This window comes from Haliotis rufescens, unplaced genomic scaffold (assembly GCF_023055435.1).
Source record: "Haliotis rufescens isolate VD_foot unplaced genomic scaffold, xgHalRufe1.0.p SCAF_95, whole genome shotgun sequence".
NCBI lineage: Eukaryota > Metazoa > Mollusca > Gastropoda > Lepetellida > Haliotidae > Haliotis > Haliotis rufescens.
The window spans coordinates 847,016-865,000 of NW_025964389.1; the positions used below are offsets into that span (position 1 = coordinate 847,016).

At 38.8% G+C, this 17,985-nt stretch overlaps 3 protein-coding genes across 11 annotated transcripts in view; 1 reads left to right on the forward strand and 2 right to left on the reverse strand.

Moving 5' to 3' along the window:
* LOC124124735 overlaps window positions 1–7,466 on the reverse strand; it is a 48,251-nt gene extending 40,785 nt beyond the window's left edge. For 6 of the 8 annotated variants that reach the window (XM_048391672.1, XM_048391677.1, XM_048391676.1 and 3 more), the window contains exons 1-6: window positions 7,421–7,466; window positions 4,389–4,424; window positions 4,051–4,144; window positions 3,275–3,440; window positions 1,447–1,642; window positions 203–239 (exon numbers count right to left, since the gene is read on the reverse strand). In XM_048391672.1, coding sequence (XP_048247629.1) covers window positions 203–239; window positions 1,447–1,642; window positions 3,275–3,440; window positions 4,051–4,144; window positions 4,389–4,424; window positions 7,421–7,450 — 559 coding nt within the window. In that variant the 5' untranslated portion in view covers window positions 7,451–7,466. Of the gene's footprint in view, window positions 1–202; window positions 240–1,446; window positions 1,643–3,274; window positions 3,441–4,050; window positions 4,145–4,388; window positions 4,425–6,153; window positions 6,236–7,006; window positions 7,133–7,420 lie in introns of those variants that run through there. The other 2 variants (XM_048391678.1, XM_048391679.1) reach the window with 2 other exon arrangements.
* The window catches only part of LOC124112631, a 71,308-nt gene extending 57,119 nt beyond the window's left edge, over window positions 1–14,189 (forward strand). The window contains exons 2-3 of the mRNA XM_046472761.2: window positions 12,202–12,482; window positions 13,635–14,189. Coding sequence (XP_046328717.1) covers window positions 12,202–12,482; window positions 13,635–13,873 — 520 coding nt within the window. The 3' untranslated portion in view covers window positions 13,874–14,189. The remainder of the gene's footprint in view (window positions 1–12,201; window positions 12,483–13,634) is intronic.
* Window positions 14,190–17,103: 2,914 nt separating this feature from the next.
* Window positions 17,104–17,985, reverse strand: part of LOC124112645 — a 6,384-nt gene continuing 5,502 nt past the window's right edge. For both annotated transcript variants that reach the window (XM_046472774.2, XM_046472773.2), the window contains one exon: window positions 17,104–17,985. This exon is cut by the window's right edge and continues 842 nt beyond it. In XM_046472774.2, the coding sequence (XP_046328730.2) occupies window positions 17,590–17,985 (396 nt within the window). In that variant the 3' untranslated portion in view covers window positions 17,104–17,589.

Below are 17,985 nucleotides of genomic sequence, written 5' to 3' on the forward strand. Positions count from 1 at the left end.
TATAATGCATTTACAAAGGAATAAAAGCGGCCTTATCTTTTGGAGCCACCATGACCAGAACTCAGTAGTTTGTGGCATAGAAGTTGATTTGCAGACACTTTCTCTCAATTATCATTTTTATAAATAGCATTGACTCATAGGCTGTCACTAAACAAGAGAAAGAAACACAGAAACAAAACAACATCTGTTTTATCTCACTGACCAGGCTGAGAGAGAACTTCTTCACCTTCAGATCTTTTCTGCAAAACATGTTCACATTGATCCAAAAGCTGATTTTATCTCAGGTGGTAGGATTTGTAAAGATTTATGCAAACATCAAACAATAGCCATAAATTCCTGTTTTGGATGTCATCACACTATAAAACTTTCCTCTTCTCTGCCAACTTATCTAACCGGCTTAATGCAACTAGTTTACTTCTGGAAGAGCTAACATAACTTATATCCGTAGTTTCCTAACATCATATATTCAGCAGGGTTAGAAACTGGCACTAGTCCTATAGTCCTTGCCAAACTGCCCAATAGTAAAGGTATCCTAAGGACTAGTAGAATTTTGACATTTTTAAAGGTTTTGCTATATGCTATCACTATAAGGACTACAGTGGACTGAAACTGTTAGTTTCCACCGCTGTTCAGTGCAACATATCAGCCAGTATTTAAGTGTCCCGATAACATTGACATTTAATTACTAAAATGATATTTACCGTGGCATCAAAACTACTAAAGTTATTTGTTGTTAGAAAAATAACATTTACATTAATATGAATGTAAACTAAAAAAAATACATTGCATCACAAAATAAAATACATGCAGTGAATAAGGAATCTCGATGTGGTTTGCCTTTGACCGGAATCGAACCGATGTCTAAAGATAAATCTATCAGACTACCATTCAAAAGCTTCATTGCATCTAATTTCCATATAATAAATACTGACTTTGTTATTATGCACATCAAAGTATGAACCCATCATACTTGTGATGAAATAATAAATGTGTGAACCCATCACACATGCTGAAATAATAAATGTGTGAACCCATCACACATGCTGAAATAATAAATGTGTGAACCCATCACACATGCTGAAATAATAAATGTGTGAACCCATCACACATGCTGAAATAATAAATGTGTGAACCCATCACACATGCTGAAATAATAAATGTGTGAACCCATCACACATGCTGAAATAATAAATGTGTGAACCTATCACACATGCTGAAATAATAAATGTGTGAACACATCACACATGACAAAATAATATATGCAGGCAAGTCTAAAAGGCACTCACTGTAAAGAACGATGAAACTGATACCCTCAGTCTTGCTTCAGCAATCGGCGTGTGCAGAGCAATTTTGGGATGTTTTACAAATATTTAAGTATCTACTTCATGTTTAGATAAATCAGGATATCTACAGTCAAATTGTGAGTCTCAAATAGCCAGCACTAACCTGTTTTCGCCAGTTGACAGTGTTATCCCCATAATCATACAGTAACTCTTCTCCAGCTTTAATATCACGATTAGCGAACAAGCAGAGATGTGGAAGGCCTCGATATGGTATGAGCTTCATAACACAGTTTTCCTCCTTCCACTCACCATCGTTGACCATCCGTCCCAGGTAAGAATAGACTTCTGTTGCATCTATACTGAAATTTTTAAATTAGTTATAGAAAATAAAAGTAACGTGGCTTCAAAGGCTAATAATTTTTTACTTGGACTCAAAGCTCTGAAAACCTTTAATTGAAACAAGAAGAGAAATAATCGAAAATTAGAGAAGTTAGTGAAGAATTGAAAACTACATTCTTTACTTAAGTACTTATCACTTAGAGCCCTGAGCTTACAATGCTTCTTCTCTTGTGGCACATGGGCAGAAAGAGGGCCTGATCTTTTCGATAAGTCGAAGTGGGGTTTAACATTGCGTTTAAGATTATTGAACGTATGTGTGTATGTGCATGCGTGCGTGCACTGTGCGTCTGTCAACAATACGAAACACATCTCCATACAGAACCACAATACGATACGTATCTTGATACTGTATAATGCATATTCAACATTTTGTGCGAAATTAGGATGATAATAGAGTCCACAGACTCCATCATAAAGGTAAAGAAAGACAACTGACATCGACATGACACTGAGCCAAGTCAAGTTTAAGCAATGTATTATGACCGGAAGCAAGGAAAAGCAGTTCAGTCTTGTAATGGGGCCGGTTTCGTATCCGAAAGACAAGAAAATGTAGATGGGTTGCTGCGTGGAGGCTTTGTATGTGCAGACAGACTGTGAAACCCCTGCATTAACCCTTGAGGCTGCGTGAATCTAACATGAGGGGTTGATTCTGCATTGCTGATGTTGTCTGTGTTGGGAGACAGCTGTGAACATCTCTCCTTCTGCATCTTCCATGTAGACTTGCAGCATTATGGTTCGTGATATTCACGTTTGCATTACACGTCACGTGTTGAAACTTTGTCGGCATTTACTTGGATGAACTAAAAGAAGTATTCTTCTTCACCAGCAATTCTTTGAGTTGCAGGCAGCCACACATAATTCTGGCTGTACCCTTTACAGGGGTGTCAAGCCTTCTGCCTTAGGCAGCTCTGGATGGGCAGATCGAGTTGTAATTAACTCCTCTTATAATCCAGGGGTGGTGGGGTAGTCTAGTGTTTAAAGCGTTTGCTCATCAAGCAGAAGACATGGGTTGGATTCCTGACATTGTGTGAAGTCCATTTCTGGTGTGCCCCCCCATATTGCTAAAAGCGGCATAAAACCATACTCACTCACTCTTTAGTCCATTGAACAAATGCAAAAAATAATCTTTAGATATGATACTAGAAGGCTGGAAGAATGTAATCCTAGGAAAAACGTTTTATGAAAAAGAGTGTAATTTTTTATAGGAAGGCTCGGATTACATAGCTCAGGAATTTTTTCCCAACCACCTGTTTGGCGCGAAAATGAGAAAGTGCCAAGTAACCAGACTTGGTCATGTGCTTCCAGTGCACATGCAATGTCCAGGGGTGTGTTCGGGTGAGATGTTTCAGAAATCAGTAGCAATAAGCAATAAGTATGAGTCAGGATAAGTTGAAATGTTATTTCTGCAAATTTCTCTGTGACAAGGGACTGCTGAGTGACAGATTGGTGTTTACAGCATTTAGACTGGTCGGTCTCCAGCATCAAGAGAGAGGGTAAATAAAGGCCTAGGAAAATATAAAATTCTTATCAATAACTATGAAAATTTATCTCATTTACAACTCCCATGCACAAATCTTATTGAAAACACCTACCACTTTTTCTTGTCTTTGAAAGTAAAATAAAACATGTAGCAGCCTTCCTGTGCTCTAGCATGTTTTCTTTCCAACTCCTTTGCTTTTTCTTCATCCATAAGATTCCCTCGATATTCCAAAAGGAAGTCCCCTTTCGCAAATGACTGTTTTGTAAAAACACCAAAGCCTGAAATGTGGAATGCAAAATACATTATATAAGAACAGTGTAGTGATAGAAAATGAAAGGGATTTGCAAGTTTAAACAATTCATAACCTTCCAGTATGTCCAGCGGCTTTTAGCACACACGCTTTTTTTGTGATCATTTTTCAAAATATTTCAAGGGGGCACGGGTGGCCCAGTCGTCTAAGACGCCGTGATTCGCTGTGCAGAGTTGCGTCCCTTGGGCATGCCAGAAACCTATGATTGTGGGTTTGAATACCGGTTCACCCAAATTATGTTTCTAGGTGTGTCACCACCATATCCGTGCTCGTGGGTTTCACCGAAGTGGTAAACGTCTGAGACCTGCATCACTTCGGGCTTTCCTCCCACATTAAGCTGACACGCCGTGATATAACTGGAATAATGTTAAAAGCGGCGTTAAACCCAACTCACTCACTCAAAATATTTCAATCATATCCCTCAGATAACTGGATACAGAAGCCCTTAAGTGGCAGTAACAACCTCACATTATGATGAACAGATGAACAAACAGACGTCTTATTCACAAGCCTTAAGATGTTTCATAAAACTGATGTTTTGGTTTGTTTTTTAAAGACATGTACATGAAAATACTTGCCTACATAATCAGAGACAAATTTTAGTTCAAAGCCCTCCTTGTCGACCCCAACTGAGATCCACCATTCTGCATCTTCTCTTGCAGTAACTCTCTTCTATAAATAAATGAACCAATGAATTAATTATACGCTATGCTACAATGTATTGGTGTCCCTTTTATTAGTTTTAAATGGGGAAAACCATTTCCATTTCAGGTCATATATCCTGAATTAATTTCTAGAGTACTTTGCGTGTAAGTACACTAAATATTTACAGATGACAGACAATGGACAGTTTGATTTCACACACTATCAGTATTAGTGGTCAAGGAACAGTTGAGTAAAAATGACAAAATAATACCTTTTTTTGTGCCTGATGCTGGGTACTTCTTTGAAGCTGAAACAGGAAGATCAGGTGATTCAATCTGTGAGTTGGCAAGTGTAGCCAGCAGGGATCAATTTAACTTATGGCCGTTGGCCCGTGGCTAGTTAAAATTACAAAGGGCTTGCTGAAACAAAATGTAGGTGGTCCATCTGGTTAGTCAAACTTTCACCCCATCTCCATGTAGGTTTAATTGTTTTAATTCGACACTGCTCGTGAATCATATGAATCTTTTCGATGGGATTAAGTTGGGATATCAAAGAATGATATATGTCAATCATGTTGGTAGAATGACAATTGGTTGACATTTTGTGATGTTGTGTACAACAACATCGTCATTTGCTCATAAATCACCATGGATTCAGGCAAATGGAAGCAAAGATTTGACCCCAGAGTGCAGGGAAAAGGCATGTCATGGGTGAAGAGTTCTAATATTGTCACAGACTCGCCAGGTGATCTCAGGTCCGGTCACTTTTCGGCCTCCAACATTTAGTTGGCCAGTTAGTTTGGAGAAGGGCCAGCAGCTTTTTAAAGGAGCAAGTCCTGCTGGCTACATACAAATCTGTACATATGAATGTGTGAAATAATACCAAAGGCAAAATTACAAACGACAATTGAAATAACTAACTAAATCAGTGAGTCCGACCACCTGATACTGTTAGTTGTCTCTTACATAACATGGGTTGTTGAACTTAATACACAGACAATCAAGGACAAGCTTGCTCATGATTGGTTCCTATTTGAGTCACAGACAAATAAAGCTGTAAAAATATCAATATTCTGTTGTAAAAACATAAACATTTCCACCTCAAACATTTATACAAACTCATTTTGTTTTCTTTAAAACTTTCAATCTCTTGTATTTAGACAAGATGAAGCAAATACATAAGCATAGTGTCTGATATTTATTTATGATCAGATGTAAACATAGTTTATGTTGTTGTTATACCACATGAATATTTGAAAGTGAGAATAATATGATTTTGTTTTATTGCACGATTTATATGTTGTTTTGTTTGTTTGTTGTTTAACACCGCACTCAGCAATATGACAACGGTCTGTAAATAATCAAATCTGGACCAGACAATCCAGTGAATGACATCATGAGCATTGATCCACACAATTGGGATCAATGACATGCATCAATCAAGTCAGCTAGCCTGAGCGTCCGATCCTGTTAGTTACCTCTTACGACAAGCATGGGTGGCTGAAGACCTATTTTAACCCAGATCTTCCAGGTTGAACACAAGGCAATAACGATGCATGTCAATAACTGTTGTATCAGCAGCTTTGTAGGATTAAGTTGCTGAGATTGAACATCACCATCACCAAACTGATGCAGTCAAACGACATTGTACAGGATTCGGTGGGATCAGAGAAAGGTTGACACAATTGAATGAGGTGTCAACTACCGCGAGTGAGCCTAAAACTTTGTATTGATTGCACATAAACAGCATATTCCATTACACACCGATCAATGTTTATAATTTTACATCAGGAGTTTTATCCGACCAACTTTACACCTAATAAGGATCAGGGCGCCTGAAAATATGACACTTTCAACAAGGCTTATCTGATAAAAAATAACCATGATTAACCTGGAACCTGGAACACAGTTCAAGATAACAGCATACTCGACTTAAATGTATTTTGAAAAATCACTCGAAATATACACCGAAATGTGTTTCATCAGAAAACTAATACAGGATATGATTTTTAGTGTGGAAATATAAAGCAAGCTTACCTTTTATCCAGGTGTATATCTATGATGTATCGTGATGAATTGTACTAGCATGGGTTGATGAAGACTTAAGTCTATCCCAGATCTCATATGTTGTAAATCAAAATAACATATTAATTGTTTCAGTATCATGTGGAGCAATATTCGATAAAAAAACAACTTGAAAATAATGGAAATTGGTGTTCTAATAAAAAAAGGCATTTCTGCGATTTTTCTCCAATTCTGCGGCAAGTTACATTTACTCCAAATCTTTCCACCACTACTTTTCGCAGGCTAAAAGTAATTCACTAGTAGTTACCAGATATATTAATATCAAGGTAGGAATTTATCTCGGCCTGCTCAGACACTGATTTTTCGTGCAAGGTTTATAGCAAAAGTCAGTAAATATTCCAATATTGGAATTGAATGTATCCACGTCATATTTTAATAACCTATGTTATGGTTTTGCATATGTATCTGACAACAGGAAGAGGCTTAATGCTTAGTGTTTGCATGTTTGTATTCAATGGAATGTTAAACTAGATCTACACAATAATTAAAAAAAGGAAGGAATGTTAGTAAAATCCTAATTTGAACAAAGTTATCCAATGTGTCTGCCATGGGCACTTTGAAATCCTAAACAGGCCTATAATATATCCCTGCGTGGAAATAGTTTTGTTAGTTGTTTAACACCAGGCTCAGCAATATTACTCCTCTATGACGGCGGTTTCCCAAACAATGCAGTGATCGATTGACATCGTGAGCATTAGGCCTACTCCACACGATTGGGACATGATGGCATGCATCAAACAAGTAAGTGAGCCTGACCACCCAATCGAGTTAGTCGCCTTTTATGACAAGCATAGTCGATTCTTACGGAAAGCAAGTTGATGACGACCTATTCTGACCCGGATCGTCACAGATGGATGGTACGGAAATAGATATTAGGTTGACCCAACCTAGGTCGTATGCATACTGATTATGCATAATTATAATAACAGGAAGTGATGTAAGCACATACTTCACACACATCGTACCGCTAAATAATATATAGAGTTGCCCGCCCTTAGGTCGCTAATGACAGAAAACGTGTTTACATATCTCGCTAAAGAAAATCAACAACGATCAATCCACGAGCACAAGTTCAAGTTCAAATGACCTAATATTCTGTTCACATAAGAAATCTTGAAATAGTTTGTGTCTTGAGAGCACCGCATCAGACAAGCATCACTTTTGATACAATTTATACATACAATTGTGTTTAAAAAGATATACCAATCACGATACAAACCATCCGTTTCCCATAACTTAGTGCCGCCATGGTACAGTTCCTTGGGAAGCGCGGGAAGTGGTAACTACCAAATTTCAAGTTACGAAATGGCACAAAATGCCGAATTGTTCATTCAATTTTTTTTATTTATCTTTACAGTTTTATTTTGACTGAAGAATTAGTATGGCGTATTATATGTCAACGTCAACAATACCCACACGCATTGGACGAATTATTAGCAAGTGCTAAATTCGACTTTGCCGTTTCTGAGTTTCACATATTTTGACGCGACACTTCCTTCTCGGAGAAGATCTGCGAAAGTCGAGAGAGCGAAACACTGATGTTCGGGAGAACACGTTCTGAGATGTATATTAGGAAAAACTGAACAAAAACTAATTAGATATATCTGTACCATAATATATCAATTTGTTACCACAGAACATATATCCAGGTGTTCGAGAATATTATAGAAAACCCCATGTCGCCCAAAGGTCGCAGACGTCATATTCGCAATATTTTTATATCATCAATATTATCATTACATTATTAATAAAATGTCAAAGAAACATTTCTGAACGTCCTGTGCAGACCTTCTATCCAAATAAACACTTTGGGGTGGCTGTTGCGGGAAAATAACATAATTGTAGGGTGTAGATTTTTAGGCGACAGAAATATATCCTATGGGTGACACGTGTCGCCTAAAGGTTGCGATAATGTCGCCCTAACGTCGCATTTGTATAAATATATATATATATATATATATATATGAACATTCTTTATTAGCACCTGTAGTAGATTGATTAGTTGAACTGAATAGTCTTTAAAAAGTCTTGTGTACTCCAACCCTGCATAGAAGCCTGCAGCAGAGTAGGTGAAGAAAAATTTCCCTTCAAACAAACTTTTGATAAATGAAACATCTTCGTGTGCACAAATGGAATTCCAAATGTCTATATGGTATGCAGAAACCGTTCCAGATAGCAATACTCTCTGTCGAAGCTTTTTACATGTACATATATTTCAAACAGGGTATATTGACGTGGTCCCAGCTAGTAAACAAGAGTTCTAAGACCTTACTGTTTCGGCAAAACTTCATATATTCATCTGAGGCAACAACTTTTTTTTGCAAACAACTACGTCATCACTGATTTTCAGTGATCCATTAATATATTTGTACCCCTACTGTAACCATTTTCGCCAAATGGAATTTATTTTGTTGGAAAATCGAAATTGGTTTTTCTCTAGCATTGATGTTTCATATTTCTATGGTTGTCTACAACATGAGTATTGGTTGCTCACAAGATCTGGTGTTACACGGCCCCAAAAAATATTTGTATGCTTGAAATGTCATTGTTTTCATTTGTCGTAGCTATTTGATATTGACCGGGCCACAGATTTTACAAAGTGGTGAGCTAATGCGTTTTAAATAATGTTTTATTTAGGAAATAGTTACAATCAGTTACCCGAACAGAATAAATGTTTATATTTCCGTTTAACATAACACGTGGTATAACACACAAAAATGTTAAACAAACACAAGTTTGTGTTTACCGGTTTACTTGCCCATGTAGTCGTCGTATGCATGTAAAATATATAAATGTTGTGTACAGTCATGTGTGGAATTGAATACAATATTGAAATAACGAACGTATTCATAAGGCGAGACATTTTAAAACAATATACAATATATGGTGTTGAAGATCTTCTTTGGTTGACGACAAAATACAGTTTTTACACGTGCACATACCTTAGCTGCATCATAAATTATATGTATTTCATATTACTTTGTTATCTTTAAACACCCACATCGAAAATCAATGAACATCCGAGAAATACAATTTTCGTAGTTAAAATTATAAATCTACTCACAGACTTATACAAGTCCGTGGTCTACTCAATAGAATCCAAATGGAGCCCAGAACAATGCTTGATTTCAGAACCAGAACTGAGGCAATCTAGACTTCTCAAATCATTCTTGACTTGGAGACCGTTTCAAATTTTTTCCCGAGGATCTAGGGGACAGATAGACTAACACTTAGTCAATGAAAACATTTATTTTTAAAAATGTATTTTTTATTCGAAAGAACCTTTCCTCTTCTTCTGTTTTGCAATCAAGCAAACTGTACTTGCCTTTTTATCTAGACTTGCCTAGACTTTTAGTAAAAAAAAATACCTAACAAATATAAATTCCACAGTCATGGCTCAGGATTAGGGGACAGACTACAGTGTGAGTATCGCATGGAGAACTGACGGGATTCCGCTTGGGTCAGCCTGGGCCAGTGTAATCGGATATGTTGCTGAGTCTCGAGTTTGGACTGTTAGCATAACAGAACAAGCTTGGGCACATTGGTGTAATAAAGGGGTTATTTTTCACACACACAACTTGTCTGTTTTAAAATAATACGTGATATATAGAATACACTGAAACATGATTTCAAAAGAAGACTGTATTGTCAAACATATACCATGGCCCACCTTTTAAGGTTTAGTTACAGGAACGTCCGAAGAAGGACAGATCAACCGGAATTGCTGAGGCAGAAGGCGACCTCCCATACACACAAAACAACAACACCAAGTGAGGTGGTCTCAGTCTTAGACAAACTTGGGTGAGGCAAGGTACTCCGGGGCACCACCACCACCACTACTACAAGTATGCACTGACCTGGCACACAGTGCATCTTGTATATATGTGGTGAACGTACCCAAGGAATAAGGCCGTGTTCAGTGTTGGTAACGGGTCAGGATTATAACACAGACAGAGATTTGAAGAGAGCCCACTCTGACCTCATTGCGCGCATGTCGTTTCATAATTGTCAGGTCGAGGCCTTGACTATTTGTGTTACGTGTGAGGGTGGTGAGGGTGATGGGTGGGGTTTGCGCTCTCGCTATGCTATGTTTCGTTTTCAGCTCAGCCACACTTGTTGTCTTTAGTAGAGTGACTGATACAATACAATAACCATGCATTAGGATCTGTTACACTGTTACACTGCCATCTGACTATTTATCATACAATTAGCCTCCATGCTTCTATAATTGCAAGCAATATCAGAGATGAAGTATCAGTATATTATCTCTTGCAATATATACCAAACGGTCACCACCTACAAAGATAAGTTTTGAGAGCGAGGATGTTATTCAGTTGCAGTTTACAGATTTTAACTTATGTACTTGTTGGTTATATTTGACCACGAATCGGAAAGTAATATCTACGTGTAGCTGTTTCTTCAATATTCACTTTATTAAATTTTTTGACAGGATGCAACAGTCGCGTTGTCTCAAATCAATTACGTGCTTTAAACAATCTGCGTAGAACTCTACCGTTAGATGTCATTGCTTCCACTAGGAGCCACGTGCACCGCGCCAAATTCACGCGAGAGCTGGCCAATGAAAGCTCCAAAAATAGAAATGCAAGAGCCCGCTGAAGCTCGATTGACAATGTCAATCAAGCAAAGGGAGGAGCTTGGTGAAATCGTTCTCTCGCAATAAATTCCGATGTCAAATAACGACACATTCTCGACAGAAAAACGATGGTTCGAAAGCGCCAAAAAGCGTCGTTTTTTCGTTCAATGTCCATATACGGGGGAAAAACGACGTTTTCTCGTTTGCAGTGTTACTTTGTATGAATGAGGTGAACCAAGGACCAAAATTTGGGTGAATCTAGAAATCATACACGATCAGTAAATTCAGTCACCTTTGCGAATTGCGTTCTAATACACTACTCCCGATTCCGAAGACATGATTAAATCTGAGGAATGTCCCACACATTAGCCAACATATGCTTTTGTCTATGAATTTCGTATTGATTAATATGGAATAGGTGTTGTATCCATGCAGAAAAGTACACTCCTTAAGAACATGTCCATGTAAAAGCCTTGCACTGCTACTGGATGTAACCGGCTACACCTTTCTAAATATGACATGAGGAGAAGAAACAACATCTTTTGCACAGGCTTAATATAGCTCTAGGTTAGACTATTTATAGAATTATCTCCCTTAGTAAGAAAAATACCCAATTTGTTCTGATGAAAGCACGTGGTGGAGAATTAGCAAAACTGCGATGTTTCGATGTGAATGAAGAGGAACCATGGTGTTCATGGAGTCTACGATGTGTGCTTGAGTATCTTTATTTGTTGTGTAATGTGTGATGTCTCCCGTGTTTGACATGCATCTGAATAAATCCTTGACACTTTAATTTTGTCTTTACTGCGAGTTGCACGTGCGAATGCGCTATACCTGCATTCTGATTAGCTGCATTGGCCACTTGTATAAATAAAGCAAACACCTGATTCATGTCACGCCACAATATGTTTCCTACTATTATCAATCTCGTCATTTTTGTCTGCTTTGATATATACAACTGTTTTTGGTTACATTATTGTAGATAGCACATGTCTTCGTTTTTTTCTTCGAATTACTAGTTTTGTTTGTTGTTGATTGGGATTGGGTGGTCAGGTTCACTGACTTAGTGGATGCATGTCAACGTATCCCAATTACGGAGATCAATACTCATGATGTCACAGTCATACAGATGGAACATTGCAGTTATGGCGACCGCTTTTGAATAATCGAGTCTTGCCCAGACAACGCAGTTGTATACATTCTGGGGAACGATTCATGCTGTCTGTATAGGATACCATAACATCAACAATGTCACCAGTTCTGACCACACTATCCATTTAGTCACTTGACGGTATATGTTGTTGGGGACTCGTTAGAATAATTTACCACTATATAACTTATGACGTCACCATTGCAAGGGAAGTAACTTTGACCATGTAACTGATATGCCTCTGTATTCGTTTCAGCCAGGCTTGTGATCCAAACTTCTGTAAAACCCGGGCTCATGGCGAGCCGTACTGTGACCCTGCAGATAACACATCACATTATGTGTGCGACAATGGCGTTGCTAAACACTCAACATGTCAACCCGGACTTGTTTACCGTATTGACTACTGTGCATGGCCTCATGAAGGGGCCTGTGTCCCTAATCCCGTCCCCGACACGTCGAATGGAGTTGTGGTAAACGGCATATGTCAGTCTTCCGGTCCAACCGGAAGTACCCAAGCCACATTACAAAACACAGAAAGTAAGTAATATGAATGCACAGGCGTCACTCTCATGTCACTCTTACCACGTGTGTCAGGGAAAAAGCTTTTCATTTGAAAGCGGCATCAATAATTAACATCCAATACCTTGCGAACTTAATTTTAGGTTTCATTTGATATATTTTTCCTCCTTTATGTCAGGAATACAATGCTTCTCTGCTACATGGGAATTTTTAACGGAAACGTTGCATGTTGATGTCGATCTCAGATGTTGAAATCAGCCTGGACGGATTGAATATCCGTGAATGCATTAACGAAACGAGAGCACTGATACATGTAAATACACATGAGGTCTCAACAACAAGAAGAACAACAAATTACCTTTTACGTTTTCGGGTTACCCAACGTGTGACACAGAAAACTGTACGATCGAATATAGTTATTTAACCCCGGCATTCTTGAAGCGAAACAGTTCTAACACCCCACCTTTATGTCAAAATAAGAAGGCTGCAGTTGCTCGTATTTTGTCTTGGAGGCTTGTTTTGTCATTTTTGTAATCAACACAATAATTGACACGGGATGAAACGAGGGAGGTCGAAAGAAACAGCACCAAAAGCACCCAACTGAAATTCATTTTGCACTTTAACATGGGTATAAAAAATAGAACTATTTGTCTGCATCTCATTATCGAAATACTGTGTAAGGTTGACAGATTCTGAATGTGGAAGGCTATATTTAAACAGATTACTTGTAATCCAGAGATGCTGCTTTTAAAGGGGAACATTTGCATCATTCCAAATGTGAATAATGATACTACAATACTAAAGCGACGAGGATATACTACAATATAACATTAATTAAAATAGATTATCCTGAACTGAAAAAAACTGCTCAATCAGATGTTTCAATTGGTAATATCATGTTTCTTATTTGAAGTCCTGAATACATGGCTGCTACATTACGTTTAATTCACAATGAACTTCTTAAATTAGACGCATGTTATTTGACTTTGAAACCCTTGACTGACCAATCAGAATCTTGCAATCTCTTGCAAGTCAAGAAAGAATAATATTATGATGAAATGAACATGGCATGATTCTCTGAGAGTGAAGAGGATGGTGACAGTGATCACTTTGACAACGAAAATTATGTTTGTTACGACGATAACGAAGTCAATGCTAATGTCGTTACAGATGCAGTTCTCTGGCATCTGTACAGGAGACATCGTCATCTGAAAAGTTCCTGCACGGTCCACCAAACATTGATTACAGTCACGTCTACACAATGTGCCTCCTTTTGTACACAAACCAACGGATGTACAGATTATAACATATCCATTCTCGGGGATCGTTATGAATGTCAACTCCTAGCATGCTTGAATGACTTTCTTCTTGACAGTTCTCTCGATCACGACTTCTACGAACAGATATAATACTTCACTGACTGCATACTTTAGGAAGGCCCTTTTCGGTATGAAAATGAATCCAAGAAAGCAGTTCACACTATCTGAATAAACCCCAAAAGCTGTTAATTAAATGATCCAAACAGGAAATACTTATAGGCCGTCATACTGATTCGGTGCGTACTGACCCTTTCAGCATTCTGGGTTATAATTGGTCCCGAGGAGCCTATGTTGAACGTATGAATTAGTTGGGGATGCGACAGACCAGAGCGGAATTTGTATTCTAAACAAATCACACGTAGTGACACAGAGAACATACATGATTACAACATATATAACCACATGACGTACCAGTCAAAATAAACACAGACAGGTTTTAATATAGTTTAAGAGTTAACTAGAAGGGGGAAATCACTTTGCATTAGAAATATACATTTTTCAACTGTGGGATTGGTACAAATTTATTTTGTAAAATGACTTTTCGTTGATTAAAAAAGTGATGGGCATACAAATAGGAATTGGTATACATTACATATTGTTAAATTACACAGACTACATATTCTATTTTCTTCTTTTTTATGTTAAAACATCGTCCGGTCTCAAAAGTGAGTCTGTGGTTTGTTGTTCGTATTCTAGTGAACCAAATACGAAATGTATAGGGTAATTGTTATTTGAATAAAACATAATTTTCTCCTTTTGATGAACCTTCTGCAGATGTGCGCCAGTTCTGCTTATCTGCTTAAATTAATCTATTAAAACATTTTACATTATTTTTTAGCCGACTGACAATGGGCACACTTTGAGACATCCAAACAAAAGACTTGTCTGTATCCTGGAGGACGGTTTTTACGTTTTAATTGAAGCAAAATAACAACCATCAGTACCATCTGACAAATTATACATAACACAATACATAATATGGGGACACCTGTGGTCACAACAAGACATAAGCTTGTCCCAATATGACATTATTCTCACCTGTACTAAGATTGCAATGGGATATCTACCGAATTCACCATATAAAATGTACTCTGGGGATGATTGTTTAACATTTACAATACACTTACAGAACTTTAAGTGGACACGTTCTCACATACAGGTTTTTTCAAAGCCCTAAACCTCAGACCCATGCAGCAGGATAGGCTGGATAAGGTGGTCAAACAGTTATAACTGGCAGTCAATTGGAACATCTAGCTGACGAATCACTCTAAAAACAGCAAAATTTGCGACGGTAGGGAGTCCTGTTTACAATTGGTCCCCATAAGCCCATGATGGTTGTAAGATGTGATCAAATGAATCAATTGGGGATGCGAAGGGGGGTTCCTGGTTAGCATAGATCCCCAGCAACCTAAGGATCTGTGGTCAGGCTCGGTGACTTGGTTGGTTGCATGTCATCGTACCCCCGACTGAGTGGATTGTTTCTCACAATATCCACCACTGGATTGTCTTGGCGAGTCAGAATGTACAGGCAGACATGATTTAGCTGGAATATTCCTGAGTTCGGCGTCAAACATCAAACTAACAGTGGACACAGATAAGGCTTCTCAATTTACACGCAAGTGGGGTATTTACCTGACTGCAGCAACAACAGCAGTACCAGTCGCGACCTTTATATATTATTACTAAAGTCAGTGTCATTCAGTCTCATCGACAAGAGGCTTGGTCATGAGAGTTCACAGAGTAAACTGTTGGAGATGACCATATCGCCCAGACAGAATGTCATTGAGTTTGTGAAAGATTTACCGACGTTGACAGGGTTCAGGTGAAGTGATGCATTGGCAACTGAACACAAAACTAACTGTTTTATAAATTAACCACATAGTTATCTGCCTTGGGATTTATCCATAACATCAAACGTGGCTTTGTGCTGAGGAATGAAACGCTTGCGCATGAGTCACTTTGTGTAGATGTGTGTTTGCCACAGAGAGAGTGAATGGTTCCACTTGATATATAATTAATCATAAAGGTAAACTAATGACACGTAAACATACCATGGTACTTGGAATATCAGAAATGCTTCTTTTGCCTTTTACTCAGATATATACATTGACATAGACGTGTGAGAATTTTTTTTATTTTGTCTGGAACGTCGCAATCAGAAACTTTCCAGCTGATGATGGTAGTCTGTGAATAATGTGGACCAGACTTAATGGAAATGGTTGATTGTGTGTCATCGTACCCCGACGGCGTGGATAATTGCTGACAAAATCGATGGTGACTCGATTATTTACAGGCCGTCGTCATATAGCTGTGATATCGTTGTCTGTGACGTTATACAAAAAAATAGCACCACACACACGCACACACTATGCCCTGTGTTAGTTTTAGTATGTCTCTCATCTGGCTATGAAAGATATTGTTTGTGGCATTTAAGAAGCTGAAGTGTCAATGACTTATGGATTTCTAAAGAATTTAAAGTAGGATCATGTTAAAGAACCTAGAGTAGGGTCATGTGGGGACACCATCCCAATGGTATTGCAGCAGGGTATCATAGACGGTCTCCAATGTCCGACCGATGATTTACTAATGTCATACGGTTGACTACCCAGGCACACCCATAGGATTTACCGACTTTGACACAGGGTTAAGGTGAAGTTATGCATTGGCAACAGAACACAAAACCTACCGCCGCGTTGTGCTGAGGTGTGAAACGCTTGCGAATGAAAGAGTCACTTTGTGTAGATGTGCATCTCCCAGAGAGAGTAATGGTTCCACTTGATGTATAATTGATAATACACGTTACACAAATGACATGTAAACGTGCCTTCAGTCTTGGAGTAGCAGCTCTCTAGAGCTTTTTCAGAAATACTCCAGCTCTTTGACGGCTGACTGTGAATAATCGAGTCTGCACTAGGCTAAATGGAAATCGTGGTCAAGTTCAGTGGACGGCGTTGATCGTTTGTTTACAATGCCAGTCACTCACACACACGCACGCACGCACGCACGCACGCACGCACGCACGCACGCACGCACGCACGCACGCACGCACGCACACTCACTATGCCCTGTATTAGTATCAGTCTGTCTATCTGTCTATGAACAATATTTCAAATGGCAATTTTAGAAGCTGAAGTGTCAATGACTTATGGATTTCCAAAGTACCTAAGGAAGAGGCATGTAGGGACACCGGGCTAAAACACGTTCTCCACAGTCGAAGTGACACGAGGCGATTACATGGATCGAGTAGTCAGGCTCAGTGACTTTGTTCATGCTGGCGTCAAAAAGCTAGAGTATGGCTAAACCTACAAACAATAAAATACTACTCTGCCGTCCCAAAGGGATGAAGGCTTTATTCACATCCGGTAATAGTTTATACTTGCCCTGGCAATTGTTGACAAAATAAATATATTTTCGCTGTGTTCATTGTCATTCCTGCATTCTGATTAGCTGAACTGATCACGTGTTATTGCATTTTTTCCCCAATGATTGTCCACCGAAGTGGACTATTTTCACTACAACCGGGGGAATGTGGGGGTAATCCAAATTACAGTCGAGGGAACTTTTTCACCTTTATCATCATGCACAGTAGCAACATCCATGCACTTTTATCATCCAAACTACCCTTCCAGGCCACTGGCCGAGAATGAATGAAACAGCAAACATGCATGGTCTCTTCATCACCATACCCGTGCTCGTGGTTTTTCCGGATGGTAACCCTCATTACCACTCAGACAGGAAGTTGACTTGTCTGATATAAACCTGTTAAACCAAAATCATTTACTCATCGTCTGAAAGGTTTGCCACGATCAAGTAGTGATTTGTTCATAAGAGGGTGGAGCGCTAGAATCAACCTCTTCGTATCTCGGTGGCTGAGGCACTTCAGCCCTGGGTCTCCCTGCCAATAAGGATGTTCTCTCGTTCGAGAAACGAGACAACACGCGACGAGGAGGTCTAATTTGTCGGAGGCCGTTGCTTCGTGGATCCTTGCAACATGTACATACGAAAGTAGTTAAAACACAACCCAAGAACAGCGGACATGCGGCGAAGGCTAGGACGTAAACCCATGGCCTTGCGTTGCATGTTGTTGTTATCGATAAATCACCAGGAAAACTGTCATCCGATATATGGTACACGATGACCTGGTTTGAATCCAGGTCAAGGTCAAGGTCACAGTTTACACTGTTCAAGCACCTGTCTGTAAA